General features: G+C 47.7%; 1 protein-coding gene across 3 annotated transcripts in view; it reads left to right on the top strand.

The window, feature by feature from the left end:
- Positions 1 to 20864, top strand: part of ATP9A (ATPase phospholipid transporting 9A (putative)) — a 168288-nt gene that overhangs the window by 70037 nt on the left and 77387 nt on the right. For all 3 annotated transcript variants that reach the window (XM_015148777.3, XM_077951996.1, XM_077951997.1), the window contains exons 8-10: positions 6616 to 6696; positions 8294 to 8369; positions 20496 to 20572. In XM_015148777.3, the coding sequence (XP_015004263.3) occupies positions 6616 to 6696; positions 8294 to 8369; positions 20496 to 20572 (234 nt within the window). The remainder of the gene's footprint in view (positions 1 to 6615; positions 6697 to 8293; positions 8370 to 20495; positions 20573 to 20864) is intronic.

Raw genomic sequence — 20864 nt, 5'->3', positions numbered from 1 at the left:
AGGGTTTCGTGGTGTTGGCCAGGATGGTCTCAAACTCCTGGCCTCAGTTGATCCACCTGCCTCAGCCTCCCAAAAGTGCTGTGGTTACTGGCATGAGCCACGGCGCCTGGCCTAAACCAGGAATGTTAGAACAGTGAGTTTCTAACTACTGGCTAGGAGCCCCTGGGGACTTGTAGCAGCCACCGTCATGCCTGTGAGGTGTAGCTAACCTGACGACAGAATTCTGATCCTCAAAACAATTTAAAAGCTCTGTTCTAGAGACAGGTTAGGGGGGCATGGAAGGGAAGGTGCTGCAGATTCCGCAGCATGGGATCGCATTACTTGGTGCATGCTTTAGAAGCATGATGCAGTTTAATAAACGCTCGCTTTGCCTCTCGTTGGGTCCAGGCTCGGACTAGGTTTCAGAGAAAGATGAGATCCTGTCTTCTTTGTTGTCAAGGAACTCTCGGCCTTAGTGTGATTATTGGGGGGTGGTCTCTGTGAGGAGCAGCATTTTAACACAATTTTAGATAATGAGATGTATATGAGCTGGGCGCAGTGGCTCACGCCTGTAATCCCAGCATTTTGGAAGGCCGAGGCAGGCAGATCGCTTGAGACCATCCTGGGCAATGTGGTGAAACCTTGTCTCTACAAAAAAATACAAAAGGTAGCCAGGCCTGGTAGCGCACACCTATCATCCCAGCTACTCGGGATGCTGAGGTGGGAGGATGGCTTGAACCTGGGAGGCGGAGGTTGCAGTGAGCTGAGATTGTGCCACTGTACTCCAGGCTGGGCAACAGAGGGAGACCCTGTCTCAAAAAAACAAAAAAAGATTTATATGAAACGATGACCTGATTAATACATGAGTATATTCTTGTTAAAAATAGTTCAACTGTATGGAAAGCTGTGGAAGAAAAAGTGAGAAATCCTGCTCACAGCCTTTACCTCAGATCTTACCTTCTTCCCAGAGGGAATCAAGGGTCATGTGAAGTCAATAGTGGTCTTTCCAGATGTTTCTCAATGCACTTACTTATGAATATACAAATGCAGACTTGTTTGTGGTATGTGGTTTCACATAAATGGCATAAGACTATATTCGTTGTTCTGCAGTTTTTTTCACCCTCCACTTTTTTTTTTTTTGATGGAGTCTCACTCTGCCACCCAGGCTGGAGTGCAGTGGCGCGATCTTGGTTCACTGCAAGCTCTGCATCCCGGGTTCACGCCATTCTCCTGCCTCATCCTCCTGAGTAACTGGGACTACAGGTGCCTGCCACCCCACCTAGCTAATTTTTTGTAGTTTTAGTAGAGACAGGCTTTCACCGTGTTAGCGAAGATGGCGTCAATCTCCTGACCTCGTGAGCCACCCGCCTTGGCTTCCCAAAGTGTTTGGATTACAGGTGTGAGCCACCGTACCTGGCCCTTTTTTTTTTTGGAGACAGAATCTTATTCTGTTGCCCAGGCTGGAGTGCAGTGGCACCATCTCAGCTCACTGCAACCTCTGCCTCCTGGGTTCAAGTGATTATCCTGCCTCAGCCTCCGAGTAGCTGGGACTACAGTCGTGAGCCACCACGCCCAGCTAATTTCTGTATTGATGGGGTTTCACCATGTTGGCCAGGCTGGTCTCAAACTCCTAACCTCAGGTGATCCACCTGCCTTAGCCTCCCACAGTGCTGGGATTACAGGCGTGAGCTACCACGACTGGCCCTACTCCACGTTTAGTGTGTCTCTGAGCCTTATGAATACACAGAGGCGGTATGCATATGGTGCCTCCTAGTTAGTTAGCAAGAGTGCAGGCTCTGCCTGAAGGGGTGGCTGGTAGCCTTTACCATCTCTTGGCCCTTGTTGCCAAGTGGCGTTGTTGGCCAAGTTTGCCTGATTGTTTCTGAAAGAGCACCCAGAAATCCAGATTTTCATGTGAAATCACTCAAATTTTAAATGTTTTTTTTTTTTTTTTTTTTGAGACAGAGTCTCGCTCTGTCGCCCAGGCTGGAGTGCAGTGGCCAGATCTCAGCTCACTGCAAGCTCCACCTCCCGGGTTCATGCCATTCTCCTGCCTCAGCCTCCCAAGTAGCTGGGACTACAGGCGCCCGCCACCTCGCCCGGCTAGTTTTTTGTATTTTTTTAGTAGAGACGGGGTTTCACCATGTTAGCCAGGATGGTCTCGATCTCCTGACCTCGTGATCCACCCGTCTCGGCCTCCCAAAGTACTGGGATTACAGGCTTGAGCCACCGCGCCCTGCCCAAATTTTAAATGTTGATAGTTCATTTCATTAAAAATTTAGAGAAGGCTGGGCATGGTGGCTCACACCTGTAATCCCAGCACTTTGTGAGGCCAAGGCGGGTGGATCACGAGGTCAGGAGATCGAGACCATCCTGGCCAACATGGTGAAACCCTATCTCTACTAAAATACAAAAAATTATCCAGGCTTGGTGGTGTGTGCCTGTAGTCCTAGCTATTTGGGAGGCTGAGGCAGGGAAATAGTTTGAATCTGGGAGGCGGAGGTTGCAGTGAGCTGAGATCGCGCCACTGCACTCCAGCCTGGCAACAGAGCGAGACTTTGTTGCAAAAACAAACAAAATTTACAGTATATATATATATATTTTTTGGAGGTGGAATTTCAATCTTGTTGCCCAGGCTGGAGTGCAATGGTGTGATCTCAGCTCATTGTAGCCTCCATCTCCTGGGTTCAAGCAATTCTCCTGCTTCAGCTTCCTGAGTAGCTGAAATTACAGGTGTGTGACACCACGCCCAGCTAATTTTTTTTTTTTTTGTATTTTTAGTAGAAATGGGGTTTTACCAGGTTGGTCAGCCTTGTCTTGAGCTCCTGACCTCAAGTGATCCGCCTGCCTCGGCCTCCCAAAGTGCTGGGATTACACGTGTGAGCCACCATGCCTGGCCTCCCTCTTTTTTTTTTTTTTTTTTTTTTTTGAGATGGAGTTTCCCTCTCTTGCCCAGGGTAGAGTACAGTGGCGTGATCTCAGCTCACTGCAACCTCCACCTCCCAGGTTCAAGCAATTCTCCTGCCTCAGCCTCCCGAGTAGCTGGGATTAAAAGCACCTGCCACCACGCCTGGCTAATTTTTGTATTTTTAGTAGAGATGGGGTGTCACCATGTTGGCCAGGCTGGTCTCGAACTCCTGACCTCAAGTGATCCACCAATCTCGGCCTCCCACAGTGCTGGGATTACAGGTGTGAGCTACTATGTCCCACCTTGGAGTGTAGTTTCATTCTTTTTTTTCTGCATAATATTCCAAGACATGTGGCTATCACAATATATCCATTTCCCATTTTTTAATATTTCTGGACATTTTTTGGTATATCTATCACTTTATAATTGGGTGTCTTGGTTATGAAGTAAGATTTATCTAGTAAGGCAATCCCTGCTTCCTTTTATTCTGGCAGTGATTCCTACTACCCTTTAAAAGGTCAGGTAAAGACAGGGTACAAAGAAACTTGTAAATGACTGGGATGGGGACATGCCACAACAGGCTGCTGGCGGGAGCTGCGAAGTTTAGACAAGACGCCTGCTTCTAGCTCAGCTGGCTCCTTCATGGCTGGACTGCCTTCTCCTGCAGGAGTAACGGGCCTCCCTGGGCCACGTCGTCAGGATTGGCAGTATGGGTTTGAAATAATTGTGTTAAAATGAAGAGGAAGTAAGAAGAATCTGGAAAAGGAAGAGAGGAGAAGAAACAGATCCAATAACCAGGTGCTGGTACAGAGCTGGCTGCGGTGACGGCAGCCGTGGCCTCAGGGTGCCCTGATGAAGCACAGGTCCTGTGGTCACTGTTGTCCATCCAAGGGCAGCTGTGTCCCTCTGGGCAGCAGGCGTGGAAGCGGGGCCCCATGGTGTCTGTGTACTGCTCCCCTAAAATGTAGTGGTGGTGTGGCTGTTTCACAGGTCAGGGCCAGAACAGAGGGGTCACTGATTTCTCCAAATTCATACGACTGGTATGTGGGGGCTGGGGTTTGCTCCTGGCTCTCTTTGTGCAAAGCCTCATCTTTGACCAGCAGGCAGTTGGCCGAGTATGGGAACTCAAGAGCCCCCCGTAGCAGATGACCTTCCTGTTAAGAAGAAAAGTAGGCCGGGCGCGGTGGCTCAAGCCTGTAATCCCAGCACTTTGGGAGGCCGAGACGGGCGGATCAGGAGGTCAGGAGATCGAGACCATCCTGGCTAACACGGTGAAACCCCGTCTCTACTAAAAAATACAAAAAACTAGCCGGGCGAGGTGGCGGGCGCCTGTAGTCCCAGCTACTCGGGAGGCTGAGGCAGGAGAATGGCGGGAACCCGGGAGGCGGAGCTTGCAGTGAGCCGAGATCCGGCCACAGCACTCCAGCCCGGGTGACAGAGCGAGACTCTGTCTCAAAAAAAAAAAAAAAAAAAAAAGAAGAAAAGTAGGCCAGACGCGGTGGCTCATGCCTGTAATTCCAGCACTTTGGGAGGCTGAGGCGGGTGGATCACGAGTCAAGAGATCGAGACTGTCTCTATTAAAAAAAAAAAAAAAATTAGTTGGGTGTGGTGGCATGCGCCTGTAGTCACAGCTACTTGGGAGGCTGAGGCAGGAGAATGGCTTGAACCTGGGAGGTGGAGGTTGCAGTGAGACGAGACTGCACCATTGCACTCCAGCCTGGCAACAGAGCAAAACTCCATCTCAAAAAGAAAAAAAAAAAGAAGAAAAGCAACTGAGAAAAAAACAACACTATAATATAACCTCCTGTCCTCATGCCATATATATGTGTGAGTGGGTATGTATATGACATAATCATCCATTGTTAGCTTGGCCTTTAACTTGTTGCATGATCTGGGCCACGCCCTGCCATTTCCTCTCGGGACCCGCCTGTGCCAGTGCAGGGAATCATTCCGTCCTGTCCCCGCTCGATGGGGCTTTCTGCTTCTGAACTTATTTCCATTCCACACTGCGCTTTGGCCTGTCCCTTCCTCCTCCTGGGCTTCACCCCTGCCCCCTCCGTCGCCTTTCCTGGTGCCCAGTCCCCGTCTGCTTCCTTTCTTCTTTGTTCTAGAAGTGACTGCTGCTCCCCCTGACTGTACCTGTCTTATGCCACTTCACATATGCTGCTTTGAAATGTAGTTTTTGCCCAGATCTTTCACTTTTGGCATTTTTATCACCTAAGGTTGACTTCTTGTTTGCTTTTAAAAAAATTATACTAAAAGACACATAACATAAAATGTGCCATCGTAATCATTTTTAAGTGCACAGTTCAGTGGCCTGAAGTACACTGACCTTGTCATGCAGGCATCAGCCGTGTTCATCTTTGGAACTTTTTTCATCTTTCAAAACTAGAACTCTGGACTCATTAAGCAGTAACTTCATTCCCGCCTTGGCCCAACCCCTGGCGAGCATCTTTCTGTTTTCTGTCTCTATGAATTAAACTACTCTAAGTTCCTCCTATAAGTGGAATCACTTAGTTTTTGTCTTTTTGTGACTGGTTTATTTCACTGAGCATGAGGTCTTCTTCCAGGTTCATCCGTATCGTAGCCTATGTCAGAACTTCTTCCTTTTTAAGGCTGAGTAATATTCCATTGCATGGACAGACCACACTTTATCCATTCATCCACTGATGCTTGTTTGACTTGCTTCCACTTCTTGGCTGTTGTGAATAATGCTACTACGTACATAGGTGGACAGATGATCACGTCATGTCCCTGCTTTCAGTTCTTTTGGGTGTATACCCGGAGGTGGAATTGCTGGATTATTTGGTAGTTTTCTGATTAATTTTTTGAGGAAGTGCTGTGCTGTTTCCATAGCTGTTGCACCATCTGACGTTCCCAGCAACAGTGCACAGGGCCTCCAGATTCTCCACCTCTTCATCATACTTGTTTTTGTTTTTGTTTTGATAGCCATCCTTATGGGTGAGAGGCGTTCTTACTTGCTTTTTCAGCTCTTCCCAGAGGTTTATACCGAGTAGATGCCCAGTAATCATTTGTTGAATGAGTATTTTCTTTCTTTTTTTTTTTTTTTTTTTGAGATGGTGTCTCACTCTGTCATCCAGGCTGGAGTGCAGTGGCGCGATTTCAGCTCACTGCAACTTCCGCCTCCCGGGTTCAAGCGATTCTCCTGCCTCAGCCTCCCGAGTAGCTGCAATTACAGGCACGCGCCACCACGCCCGGCTAATTTTTTTGTATTTTTAGTAGAGACAGGATTTCAACATGTTGGCCATGCTGGTCTCGAACTCCTGGCCTCAAGTGATCCGCCCACTTCATCCTCCCAAAGTGCTGGTATTACAGGCATTAACCACCACGCCTAGCTTGAATGAGTATTTTCAATGGTACAGACAAGTCTTGCAAGCCAGAATTTAGCAGAGGAGGATCTGCCACTTTCCAGGGTATTCATAGGTGTGTAGCATCACCCCATCAAGTCTGGAAAGTGCTGGGTAAACATAGAGAAACAAGGGTCTTCACTGTAGTCTCTCAGGGTGTCTCGAGATACTGTATGCGGCGACTCCTAAACTTACTTAACAGAGGACTTTCCTCTTGTTTCCACCTTCCCTGTAATTTTAAGGGCCTGTTTGCTGTGTGTGGGAAATATAGTTGCTTTTGAAAAATAGTGGATGCCTCCTGAAGTCTTGAATTGTGAAGTGATTTTGTTTTGACTCCCGAATGTGACTTCTGTTGAACAGGACCTTCTTCAGATTCGATCGTATGTGTACGCGGAAGAGCCAAATATTGACATTCACAACTTCGTGGGAACTTTTACCCGAGTAAGCGAGCTTACTTCCCACAGGATCCTGTCACCGGGAGTGTGTAAGGGATGAAGACTGAGAAGTACTGATAGTTCTTTGTCAGGAAGTAGTTTTATGCCGGGTGGGGACGTAAAGAAGGCACCACCTTGAAAGCCAACGTATTGTTTCTCAGTAAGGTCGACACAACTAGAATTTTCTTCCGACCTTGGAACGGCTTGAATGACCCAACAACTTAGAGCCAAGCTTTGCTATAATTCACATGAATGCTGACGTCTGAAAGCAGTTTTTCTTTCTCTGTCCTTCAGATGGATCTATGTCCTCTGTTTTTTTTTTTTTGAGACGGAGTCTCACTCTGTTGCCCAGGCTGGAGTGCAGTGGTGCGATCTCGGCTCACTGCAAGCTGCGTGTCCCAGGTTCACGCCATTCTCCTGCCTCAGCCTCCTGAGTAGCTAGGACTACAGGCACCTGCCACCTCGCCCGGCTAGTTTTTTGTATTTTTAGTAGAGACAGGTTTTCACTGTTAGCCAGGATGGTCTCGATCTCCTGACCTCGTGATCTGCCCGCCTTGGCCTTCCAAAGTGCTGGGATTACAGGCATGAGCCACTGTGCCTGGCCTTTTTTTTTTTTTTTTTTTTTTTTTTTTTGAGGCAGTCTCCTTCTGTCGCCCAGGCTAGAGTGCAGTGGCATGATCTTGGCTCATTGGAACCTCTGCCTCCCCGGTTCAAGCGATTCTCCTGCCTCAGCCTCCTGAGTAGCTGGGATTACAGGCGTGCATCACCACGCCTGGCTAATTTTTTGTATTTTTAGTAGAGACGGGGTTTCACCATGTTGGCTAGGCTGGTCTCGAACTCTTGACCTCAGGTGATCCACCGACCTTGGCCTCCCAAAGTGTTGGGATTACAGGCGTGAGCCACCGTACCCAACTTTGGTCATCTTTTATTCATACAAATCCTATCTGCCGTTTTCATAATTTTTAAGCCACTTCCAGACCTTTCAAAAGAGAAATTAAATTTGGATTTAATTTGTTTTAGGAGGCCTGGTGTGGTGGCTCACACCTGTAATCCCAGCACTTCGGGAGGCTGAGGTAGGCGGATCTCCTGAGGTCAGGAGAATTGCTTGAACCTGGGAGGTGGAGGTTGCAGTGGGCCAAGATCGCACCACTGCACTCCAGCCTGGGTGGCAGAGTAAGACTTCATCTCAAAAAAAAAAAAAATTATTTTAGGAATATGGGTTGACTGATTTCTAGAACCCACATTACATTGTCCATGTTCTCTTTCTATAAGCCACAAACAAAGTTGCCCTGCAAACAGCCTAATTGGTTTGCTTTTACATTTTGATTCTTACCTCGTAAAACATTTTTCAGTGCTGAGAGGCCCGCGCTTCTTAAATCACAGGCCAACTTTTTCACGTATTTCTGTGGGAGGTGACAACCCCAAGGGCAATGGTGGAAGAGCTCGGCCCTCCCCCCATGGTGGAGCCGTCGGCTTCCAAACCGGGTCCCCAGTTTCCTCAGGGGGAGCCTCTCTTTCTATCGCGAGCGGACCAGGCTTGAAGCTGCCTGTGGATTCCAGGGAAGCCGTGCAGGGTGAACGTGTGTCCGTTTGGTCTTTTCCAGGAAGACAGCGACCCCCCGATCAGCGAGAGCCTGAGCATAGAGAACACGCTGTGGGCTGGCACCGTGGTCGCATCAGGTAAGGCGCCATTTCGAGGAATGTGGTAGCAATTTGAAAAGGAAAGAAAATCCTTTCGTAATTAGAATAATCATCTGTCAGTTGGTAAAAGGAGTGCTCGTTCAAATGACGTTTTCCACTTGTTCCGACACCTCCAGGGAATTAAACTGACATCTAATTGCAGCTTGGACACTTAGAGACGCCTGGGGGAGAAGCTGGCATGGCCTGTGGACCTTTTTGCAGTGTCCACGCTGGGAATAGCTGTAATTGCCTCTTCAGATTGACATTCTAATCTGTCCCAGAGCTGGAGGCAGCCTGGATGTTCTGGCTGGAGGTTGTGTTTGTAGGGTATGTTGTGCTGGGACTGCTGGCACTGGGGCCCTAGGAAAGGGCGTGGGCCTGATTGAGCTGGAGCTTCTGTGTTTAAACACCAAGAGGAAGTGGATATTGGTGCTTTTCTTTTTCTTTTTCTCTTTTTTTGAGACAAGGTCTTACTCTGTCACCTAGGCTGGAGCACAATGGCACAATCTTGGCTCACTGTAACCTCTGCCCCCCGGGTTCAAGCAATTCTTGTGTCTCAGTCTCCCAAGTAGCTGGAATTATAGGCCCGTACCACCACACTGGCTAGTTTTTGTATTTTTAGTAGAGATGGGATTTCACCATGTTGGCCAGGCTGGTCTCAAACTTCTGACCTCAAGTGATCCACCCACCTCAGCCTCCCTAAGTGCTGGGATTACAGACGTGAGCCACTGCGCCTGGCCCATTGGTGTCTTTCAGTGCTGGGATGACACTGATCGTGACTGCATGGGCTGAATATGACCCCTGATAGCAGTGGTTAACATCAGCGGCATGCAGCCCATGTGTCAGGCCCTGTGCTGGGTGCTTATGTGTGTTACACCCTGCACTTAACCCTCCTAAAGGCACCGTGAGGGTAGATACTATTATTCATATTATGCCCATTCTGCAGATGACGGCACTGAGGCTGAGTGAGGTTAAGTAACTTGCTCTGAGGTTACACAGCAGGTAAAAGGCAGAGTTGGAACTTGAACCTAGGCACTTTGCTCCAGAAACAGAACTTACTGTGTAGCCATCATTTTCTTATATTTTGTGATATCATTAACTTAATAGTATAATTAGTATGATAATTCTACTGCTGGTGACTTTCTGTCTTTACTATTAGAGGAATCAATTTTTTCCATTCTTCAAACATAGTATTCTCCACTCCCCACCATCAAGCCATTTTCCTCTGCTGGTTGCTTCTCTCTTTCATTCATTCATTCATTCATTTTTTTTTTTTTCTTTTGAGACAGGGTCTTATTCTGTCACCCAGGCTGGAGTGCAGGGGTGCAATCATGGCTCGCTGCAGCCTCTAACTCCTGGGCTCAAGCAGTCCTCCTGCCTCAGCCTCCCAAACAGCTGGGACTACAAGTGCATGCCACCATGCCCAGCTAATTTTTAAGTACTTTTTTAGAGATGGGGGTCTCACTGTTCCCCAGGCTAGTCTCAAACTCTCAGACTCACATGATCCTTCTGCTTCAGCCAAAATGCTGGGATCATAGGTGTAAACCACCTTGCCTGTTCCTTCTTTGTCGCTCTTTAGTCCAGTAGACACTCGATTAGGATCCTGTGTGGCAAGGAGAGGGAACGAAGCAGCACAAACTATCCCCAGAGTACCATGTGTCACCATCCACACGTGCACTACTTAATACAAATAGGCAGAGATGCACTCTCTCTTGAGGTTCTTTTGCCACATTTTATTTCCACTGCGTGCCTTTGTTTTCATCATACTTTGGAACATCTCTCAGGCCCCCTGATGACTAAAGAGCGAGACATTCTGCACGGTCATGCCTGGGCCACGCCTGAGCGCAGCCACCCAGGGCACGCAGCATGCGGATGTTCACATCCCGCCCCTCCTCGCCACTTTCCACCCATGTCACCTGAACCAATTTTTTCCCACTTTCAAGTCATTTATTAACAAATAATTAATTACATTTTATTCTTTGATAATTTGACTGAAAAATAAGTATCTCAGTTTGAATTTCCTAGATTACCTGGCAGGTGTTCATCTTCGCATCTGTCTGTTTTGTTTCTTTGTAAGTTACTAGTTGGCTTAAAAAAAAAAAAAAAAAAAAGACAGAGTGTCTCTGTCTCTGTCACCCAGGCTGGAGTGCAGTGGCACCCATCTTGGTTCACTGCAACCTCTGCCTTCCGGGTTCAAGTGATTCTTCTGCCTCAGCCTCTCCAGTAGCTGGGATTACAGGTGTGTGCAACCACCCCCAGCTAATTTTTGTATTTTTAGTAAAGGTGGGATTTCACCATGTTGGCCAGGCTGGTCTCGAACTCCTGACCTCAGGTGATCTGCCCACCTCAGCCTCCCAAAGTTCTGGGGTTACAGGCATGAGCCACCGCGCCCAGCCTACTGTTTTAATTTTGATTTAATTGCAAATATAGTTGAACGTCTTTCTGCCTGTCAGCTAATTCTTAATATTCTGGTCTCTCTGCTTTCCTTTGTAGTTCTTTTTCTCATTACTCTGTTAGAATGCCTTATAGAGGAAAGAATCTCAAACTTACACTTGTTGTGGATTATAAATATTTTTTCAGTTTTTTGTTTGTCTTTTGTTTTGTTTGTGATGGGCTTTATTTTCTTTTACCATATAGAAATTCTAAATTTTGGTATTGCCTACATTTTTTCCTTTCCTGTCCTGTTCTGTCCTGTCCTGTCCTGTTCTGTCCTGTCCTTTCCTCCTCCTCCTTTCCCAGGCTGGAGTGTAGTGTCGTGATCTCAGCTCACTGCAACCTCCACCTTCCCGAGTTCAAGTGATTCTCCTGCCTCAGCCTCCCAAGTAGCTGGGATTACAGGGGCCTGCCACCACGCCCAGCTAATTGTTTTTGTATTTTTAGTAGAGATGAGATTTCACCATGTTTCTCAGGCTAGTCTCAAACTCCTGACCTCATGATCCACCTGCCTCGGCCTCTTAAAGTGCTGAGATTACAGGCATGTGCCTATGTTTTCATAGAAACAGGATTGCTGTTGGAAGGGCATGTGCATTTTATGTTTTGATTCACCCAGCAAACTTGCCTCTTCTCCTGATAATTTTTTTTGTGTGTGTGATGGAGTCTTGCACTGTTGCCCAGGCTAAAGTGCAGTGGTGTAATCTTGGCTCACTGCAACCTCCGCCTCCCGGTTACATGCCATTCTCCAGACTCCGCCTCCTGGCACCTGATAGTCTTAACTTATATGTGTACCTAGCCAGCAGTGTGTTTGTCTGACTTTTTAATTTTTGCACATGTGATAGATATTGGACAAATGTTAACATATTGATTTGCCTTTAGAAAAATTATTTGTACAAACATCTTCCTTTATGCTTACTATTTATTTGTATTTTCTTAAATATATGTGTGAATGGCCAGTTTGTGTCCCGTGTCTATTTTTTCTGCTTATGGGTTTTTAAAAAATAATTTGTAAGAATTGTTTATGTCATAAGAATGTTAATCTTTTATTTGTTGACTTAATTGCAATGACTGTTTCACTTGATCTCATTAGTATTTTGGAACTAAAGTTTGCAGTTTTTATCTAGTCAGACCTATTGATCTTTTTTTCTTTTCAAAACAGGGTCTTGATCTGTCTCCCAGGTTGTAGTGCAGTGACATGATCAGGGCTCACTGCAGCCTCGACCTCCCGGGTTCAAATGATTCTCCCACCTCAGCCTCTTGAATAGCTGGGACTGTAGGCACACCTCACCACACCTGGCTAACTTTTTGTATGTTTTGTAGAGACGGAGTTTTGTCATGTTGCCCAGGCTGGGGTCTTTTGTTTATGGTTTCTGTTTTTTGTGCCGTGCTAAGAAAATTTTCTCTGCTCTAAAATTATAAAAATATCCACTGACTTTTTTTGGAGTGTTTATATAGTCTTATATTAAAATACTTGGTTTAAGGAATAGAGTTAGGAGAGCTAACTGGCAAGGGAATACTACCTCAGGTCAGACTCCAGGCTCCAGACCTTTAGGCCCAGTCTGCGTGTCTGGCCCTGTGTGAACAAGCAGCTTTACGGGGAATGAAAGTGTAAAATGAGGCTGGGCGCAGTAGCTCACACCTGTAATCCTAGCACTTTGGGAGACCAAGGCAGGAGGATTGCTTGAGTTCAGGAGTTTGAGACCAGCCTAGGCAACATGATGAAAACCCATCTCTACAAAAAATAAAATATGGCCGGGCGCGGTGGCTCATGCCTATAATCCCAGCACTTTGGGAGGCCGAGGCAGGCGGATCACAATGTCAGGAGATCGAGACCATCCTGGCTAACACAGTGAACCCCGTCCCTACTAAAAATACAAAAAATTAGCCGGCCTGGTGGCGGGCACCTGTAGTCCCAGCTATTTGGGAGGCTGAGGCAGGAGAATGGTGTGAACCCAGGAGACGGAGCTTGCGGTGAGCCGAGATCGCGCCACTGCACTCCAGCCTGGGTGACAGAGTCAGACTCTGTCTCAAAAAAAAAAAAAAATAAATTAAAAAAACAAAACAAAACATTATCCAGGTGTTGTGTTGTGTGACTTTGGTCCTAGCTATATAGGAGGCTGAGGTGGGAGGATTGCTTGAGCTTGGAGGTCAAGGCTGCAGTGAGCTGTGATCACCAGTGTACTCCAGTTTGGGTGACAGAGCAAGACCCTATTTATTATTATTATTATTTATTATTATTATTATTTTTTTCTGAGACGGAGTCTTGCTCCGTCGCCCAGGCTGGAGTGCAGTGGTGTGATTTTGGCTCACTGCAAGCTCCGCCTCCCAGGTTCACACCATTCTTCTGCCTCAGCCTCCGAAGTAGCTGGGACTATAGGCGCCTGCCACCAGGCCGGCTAATTTTTTGTATTTTTAGTAGGGACGGGGTTCACTGCATTAGCCAGGGTGGTCTCGATCTCCTGACCTCGTGATCCACCCGCCTCAGCCTCCCAAAGTTCTAGGATTACAGGTGTGAGCCAGCACGCCTGGCTAATTTTTTGTATTTTTAGTAAAGATGAGGTTTTACCATGTTGGTCAGGCTCGTCTTGAATGCAGTGACTCAGGCCTGTAATCCCAGCACTTTGGGAGGCCAATGTGGGTGGATCACCTGAGGTCAGGAGTTCAAGACCAGGCTGGCCAACGTGGTAAAACCCCATCTCTACTAAAAATACAAAAAATTAGCTGGGTGTGGTGGCCCGTGCCTGTAATCTCAGCTACTCAGGAGGCTGAGGTGGGAGAATCACTTAAACCCAGGAAGCAGAAGTTGCACCATTTTTTTCTGAGATGGAGTCTTGCTCAGTCGCCCAGGCTGGAGTGCAGTGGTGTGATTTTGGCTCACTGCAAGCTCCGCCTCCCAGGTTCATGCCATTCTCTGGCCTCAGCCTCCCGAGTAGCTGGGACTACAGGTGCGTTGTTGCACCCCAAGCCTGGGCCACAGGGGGGAAACTCTGTCTCAAAAAAAAAAAAAAAAAAAAAGGATACAATGAAAAGCAACACACTTTAGAGTAGAGGATGTCTGTGTCAAATGCTTGTGTCTTTGGGTGGAACAGAGAGGTGTTAAAGGTGATGAGAACAAGATGAGGGTAAAGTTGTCATGTCCTGTTTCATCTGGCGTAGGCGGGGCTGGAAATTCATGACTGCCTGTCATGTGCCCGTCTCCTTACTAGACAGCCACATGAATAGGATGTACTTCATTTTTTGTGGACAGTTCACCATTTCTTCTTCTTTTCTAAACCTTTTGTGGAAGGATAGTACACACACAGAAAATCCTAAACATAGTGCTTGGTGGATTTTTTTTTCTTTCCAACTTTTGTTTTAGGTTTGGGGGTACACGTGCAGATTTGTCACACGGGCAAATTGCATGTTGCGGGAGTTTGGTGTACAGATGATATTGTCACCCAGGCAGTAAGCATAGTACCCAGTAGATAGTGTTCTCTGATCCTCACCCTCCTTCCACCCTGTGCTTGATGGATTTTAACACAGTTAACATTTGTGTGGCTAGCACCCAGATCAAGGAACAGGGTGTTATCACTTCCCAGCCCCGAAGAAGCTCCCCTCCACTCCCTTCTAGCTCCCCCAGCATCCGCCCAAGGGTAATCACCACCTTGGCTACTGAAAATGTTAACATTTCAGTAATAAATGCATTTTCATATGCCTGTTTGTTTTTCCTTTTGGTGATTTTCTTCTTCCTTCCTCCTTTTCATGTAGCAAGAGTGCACCTGTTCTGTGTTGAGATCCATTGCCGGTCCCAGTGCTGTGGTAGTGCCTTAAGAGACAGATGCCTATGCCCACAACATGGGATTTATGGTATATTGGAGGTTTAGGATGGAGGCCAGGCGTGGTGGCTCACACCTGTACTCTCAGCACTTTGGGAGACTGAGGCGGGTGGATTACTTGAGGTCAGGAGTTCGAGACCAGCCTGACCAACATGGTGAAACCTCATCTCTACTAAAAATACAAAAATTAGCCAGGCGTGGTAGCACGCACCTGTAGTCCCAGCTACTTGGGAGGCTGAGGCAGGAGAATTGCTTGCACCTGGGAAGTGGAGCTTGCAGTGAGCCGAAATTGCACCACTGCACTCCAGCCTAGGTGACAGAGTGAGACTCCTCAAAAAAAAAAAAGAAATTTAGGATGGGCTATAGAAGAAATGGGAGAGAGTTTTTTGTATTTCCTTTGAAACCAGTAAAAAGGAAAATAGTTGAGCTGAAAATGCAGAGAAACCTGAGGTGGAAGGAGCAATGTTGGAAAGGCCGCTTGTCAGTCTTAATCTCAGAGATGAGCAGTACTAATTACGTCTTCATTATCAGTTACTTTTAATCGACGAACTGTTTTGCTGCCATTCTCTTGATTTGGTCTCATAACATTACACGAGGACATTTAATGGGATGAGGCACTGAGCCTCAGGCTAAGCAACTTGCTCAAGGTCACACGCCTTGGAGAGGTCATCTCCTGGGAGGAGGAGAGTGGAAGGCAAACTGGCATCTTGAAGAGGAAAGATATTTCAGACAGTTCATGGGAGATGCCTTGTGGAGTTAAAGATCCCTTGTCTGAATTCCTCTCTGTGTGCTCGGTTATTTTGGGGGGTGAGTAGGAGAGAGAGAGCACAGCAGTGATCTGATGGCATTGCCTGCCCTGCCCCTTAGTCGGTGTATGATTTGGAGTCAGTATGAGCATCTGGGCATTGACTGCTTCCTTAATTGGCCTCAGTTTCCCCTGCATCTCACTGAGTAGACATCTAATTGCCCTCTGATTCTAATGTAAACATAAGCCATTGCCTTCTAGTTCTCAACACAAGGAACAGCCAGCAAGAGTCATCTTAACTATGTGAGATTTCACTTCTGTGTTCCCTATGGGATGTAACTCCTGCCTCTCGGTTACAGATAACAGATAACAGGTCTGCTGTTACCTGTTGGAAGTTTTTAAAAAAAGAAAAAAGCTTGCCAAGCAGTGCTGAGATCCAGCTGCATCAGCTGGCATCAGTTTGTAGAGGATGTGGTTGCCATGGTAGCCAGTGCAGGGCTGCAAGGCTGAGGCAGCACAAGAGTGATGGATAAGGGAAGGGATGGAGGAGGACCAGGGGCTTGGCAGAGAAGGTGGCCTGAATGTTACAGAGCCTAGGTTGAGGAACAGCCACCTCTTAGAAGGTGAGAAGAACTGGTGCTCTAGCCCTGTTCTAAAAACCTTCTCAGGCTTTTAGTGGAGGGGGACCGGTTTGTTGGGTTTTCCCCCTATTGTGTAGAAGATTGATTTGTGGTCCTGCCTCTGTGCGTGAGTAATATGCAGCCACACTATGTGCACCTTGCCACAACAGTTTTTTTTTTTGAGACAGAGTCTCACTCTGTCACTCAGGCTGGAGTGCAGTGGTGCGATCTCGGCTCACTGCAACTTCCACCTCCCGGGTTCAAGCTATTCTTCTGCGTTGGCCTCCCCAGTAGCTGGGATTACAGGCGCCCATCACCACACCTGCATAATTTTTATATTTTTAGTGGAGATGGGATTTCACCATGTTGGCCAGGCTGGTCTCGAACTCCTGACCTCAAGTGATCCACCTGCCTCAGCCTCCCAAAGTGCTGGGAATATAAGCATGAGCCACCGTGCCCGGCCCACAACAGTTTGATAGTGCCTCCATGGTCTATACCCCATTTGATGAGAGGACTCCTCTGATCACATGCCCGAATATTGCAGCAGTATTTAATTGCTATAAAAATTCCAGCCAGGCGCGGTGGCTCACGCCTGTAATCTCAGCACTTTGGGAGGCCGAGGTGGGCGGATCACGAGGTCAGGAGATAGAGACCATCCTGGCCAACACGGTGAAACCCCATCTCTACTAAAAATACAAAAAATTAGCTGGGCGTGGTGGCGGGCGCCTGTAGTCCCAGCTACTCGGGAGGCGGAGCTTGCAGTGAGCTGAGATCATACCACTGCACTCCAGCCTGGGCGACAGAGTGAGACTCCGTCTCAAAAAAAAAAAAAAAAAAAAAAAAAAACAACATTTCCAAATGCTGATTCTCAGGTTCAGCATTTATTTTGTCGTGGATGAGGAACAAAGGGGTCACAGAATAGCCCTGACCCCAAGGCAGCACCACACTGTTCCAGAGAGTCAGTAGAACTCTGTGAAATGCCTGACCGTGACCTCTTGGCCTTTTGGAGAAACCAGATGGACACTGGCTGGGAGAATGGAAAGGGCTGCGTGGCCTGCAGGCTGCAGAGGGTGGGAGTGAAGAGAACCTTGAGAGCAAGGAGGGACTGCAGAGGTGACAGCAGGGGAAGGAGGGGACCAGAGGCCTAGGGGTGGATACTTTCAGGTCAACAGTTACAAATTGGGCAGGGGATTTAAAGGAGTGGATAGTGGCGGATGGGGACCATGGTGAGCTCAGAGCACGTGTCTAAGAAGTGGTTGTTCGTCAACACTCACTGGGTGTAGCATGAGGAACGTGGACTCAGTGTCATCAGATCTTCCACTCTTCCAGGAAAAGCCAGAGATCTCTTTTTTAAGATTTTTTTTTCTTTTTTTTTTCCTAGACAGAGTCTCAGTCCGTCACCCAGGCTGGAGTGCAGTGGCGTGATATTGGCTCACTGCAACCTCCGCCTCCCGGGTTCAAGCAGTTCTCCTGCCTCAGCCTCCCAAGTAGCTGGAATTATAGGCATGTGCCACCACGCCGGGCTGATTTTTATATTTTTAGTAGAGACGGGGTTTTGCCACGTCGGCCAGGCTGGTCTCAACCTGAGATCTCCTGACCTCAGGTGATCCACCTGCCTCAGCCTCCCAAAGTGCTGGGATTACAGGTGGGAGCCACTGTGCCTGGCCTCTTTTTTTTTTTTTTTTTTTTTTAATAGGCAGGCTCCTGAATTTAAAAGTGGCCAGTTATTCAGAACCTTGAAAGCACCGTGCAGACCAAGCCAATGCGCATCTGTTGTGTGCATCCTCTCCAGGTGGTGGCCTCACTGAGGACGAGGCTGGGGTTTGGATCTTGTGGAGGCAGAGCCTGTGTCCTAAGCACAAGAAGGCATGGGATGGGAAAGGCCATTTTCAGCAGCATCTGATGGCATCAAGGTTGGCCAGGCCAGGTGTGGGAGACACTCCCTTTGGGGTCCTCCTTGTTACTGGGGCCCTCTCTAACCCTGACCTCTGGGGATTGAGGCTGAGCTGCATCTGCTTAGGAGTGGATGCAGCGGTTGTGTGGTCATCCCAAGCTCAGCCTGGGCTCGACTCCCACTGTCCAGCCATCTGCTGTGGTGACAGGGGCCTGAAGGGAGGGGCTGCCTGTGTTCACAGGAGCCTGCCATCTGCCGAGAAGCCACCACAAGCTCTCCCTGGCCTGCCATCTGCTGGGAGCCACCCTGGAAGGGAACTGCATTGTCCTGGAGAACATTGTTTGCCTGGCTGAGTGTGTTAGACCCTGGAGGGACTTCAGCGTCTCCTCCTAGGGCTCTTTGTCCAAGATGTGGTCCCCGCGCTGCATTTGGGGGTGGGCTCTTTACCGCAGATGTGCTTCAGCCTTTTTGGATTTTTGTGTCTCCTGACAGTGGCATTCCTGAGGGGGAGGGGGAGAGAGCACATAGAGGGAGGTGTTTTGTCTTTCCAGCAGAGACCAAATTGCTTGTATTCCTGGGATCTTCCCTGAGAGCTTGGCAGGGCTGGCTCCTTCGTGTTCCAAGTTTCGGCTCAGATGACGTGAACGGAGACAGTACGAACTGCCTGCCCCCTCCGCCTCCTGCCCCCTGCCCCGCCACCCGGTCCTGCCTGTTTCTCCGCTTGACTTGACTTTCAGCCTAGCACCGCTCACTCCCTGTGATGCAGTATTTCTTGGTTTCCTTCTTTATTCTCTATCTTTCCCGCTGTGTTGATTTTCTTGGCACACACTGAGAAGGGGAGAGAAGTAAAATTTTGACAGATACTGCCAAATTTCTCTCCAAAATAGATCACACCCGTGTGCACGTCGGCCAGCAGTGTGTATGACAGGATTTACTTTCCCCGCTGTTGGCTAACCTTGGTGGTTCTCAGTTTTTTGAATTTTTGCCAGTCTAATTGGGATAAAAATGGTTTATTTTGCATTTTTTGATTATTTCCTAGATTGAGCATTTTCCTCTTGTTCACTGGCCATGTTTATTTCTTCAGTAAATTGTTGACTTTCGAAGGATTGATGCTTTTTCTTGTTGTGCCTGGGGGCTAGAAGGGGTGGGAGTTCTTAGGAAAGAGTTGTCCTTGGGACAGGCGTCCCCCAAATGGGTAAGTTAGGCTGAAAGGGATCAGGCTGAGCAGGAAGAATGTGCTCTAAAAAGAAGCATCTCTTTCCAAGTTTCCATAATAGCTGATGAAGGTAGGAATGTTCTAGGCACCTCTGAAAGCCTCTATGACCGGGGGCACAAAGGGCAAGCCACCCCTTTCCCTAGTCTCCTTCCGTTAGAAGCCGCTGGGTCCTGTAGACCAGCATTCACCAGTACAGGTTTTGCGGTAAGGAGAAGGCTCTGGGTCTTCACTGTTCCATGAGGTAGCTCCTAGCTCGTGTGGCCGTGAAATGGGCTAGGGAGGGTGGGCGCTGTATTTAATTTGACTGAATTTAAACTTAAAGGGTTTTCAGTGGTTAGTGGCTGTTCTGTTGGTCAGTGTAGCCACAGATCATTGGTTTGGCCCTTGGTTTGGCTCTAATGTAAAACCTATGATGTTCTCATAGTGTGGCTGTTGGGTTTTGAACATGGTCTCTAGGTTGGGTGACGTGGCTCATGCCTGTAATCCAAGCACTTTGGGAGGCCAAGGTGGGAGGATCACTCAAACCCAGGAATTCAAGACCAGCCTGGGCAACGTAGTGAGACCTCATTTCTACAAAAAACACAAAAATTAGCCAAGCATGGTGGCATGTGCCTGTGGTCCCAGCTAGTGAGACCTCATTTCTACAAAAAACACAAAAATTAGCCAAGCATGGTGGCATGTGCCTGTGATCCCAGCTACTCAGGAGGCTGAGGTGGGAGGATCGCTTGAACCCAGGATGTTGAAGCTGCAGTGAGCCATTAATGTGATTGTGCCACTGCATTCTAGCCTGGGCAACAGAGTAAGACCCTCTCTCCAAAAAAAGGGACTGGGCGTGGTGGCTCATGCCTGTAATCCCAGCACTTTGGGAGGCCGAGGCAGATGGATCAGTTGAAGTCAGGAGTTCAAGACCAGCCTAGCCAACATGGTGAAACCCTGTCTCTACTGAAAATACAAAAATTAGCTGGGTGTGGTGGCAGATGCCTGTAATCCCAGCTACTCGGGAGGCTGAGGCAGGAGAATTGCTTGAACCCAGAAGGTAGAGGTTGCAGTAAGCAGAGATCGCACCATTGCACTGTAGCCTGGACAACAAGAGTGAAACTCCGTCTCAAAAATAATAATAATAATAAAACCAAAAATTAGCCAGGCATGGTGGTGCATGCCTGTAATCCCAGTTATTCGGGAGACTAAGGCAGGAGAATCGCTTGAACCCGGGAGGCTTTCAGTGAGCCCATGTTGCACCACTGCACTCCAGACTCCAGCCTGGGCAACAGAGCAAGACTCTGTCTCAAAAAAAAAAAGAAAAAGAAAAAAAAGAAACCAGTCTCTCAAAAGGATCAGACTCTTCTGTCTGCAAGCCTGCCTGTCTCTATTAATATTACTTTTCTTTTTTTTTTCCATTTTAGGTACTGTTGTGGGTGTTGTTCTTTACACTGGCAGAGAACTCCGGAGTGTCATGAATACCTCAAATCCCCGAAGTAAGGTGTGTACGAGGTCATGGGGTGCATTGACCAGCCGTGGGCTGGTTGGTTCTGGTGGGTGAGTGACGAGATATTAAAATAGGGACACCTAAGAGTGATATTTATACAGACATTATCTTTTTATGCATATGCGTGTGTGTATACACATAAATACATATACATACACATATATAATACAATACATAAACATGTAGTCACATATCTGTGGATATATGACATTTTTTGTGCCTTTTTTTTTTTTTTTTTTTTTTTGAGTCAGGGTCTCGCTTTGCTGCCCATGCAGGAATGCAGTGG

This window comes from Macaca mulatta, chromosome 10 (assembly GCF_049350105.2).
Source record: "Macaca mulatta isolate MMU2019108-1 chromosome 10, T2T-MMU8v2.0, whole genome shotgun sequence".
NCBI classification, from domain to species: domain Eukaryota; kingdom Metazoa; phylum Chordata; class Mammalia; order Primates; family Cercopithecidae; genus Macaca; species Macaca mulatta.
The sequence above is the reverse complement of the archived record's forward strand: the minus strand, read 5'-3'. Positions and strand labels throughout refer to the sequence as shown.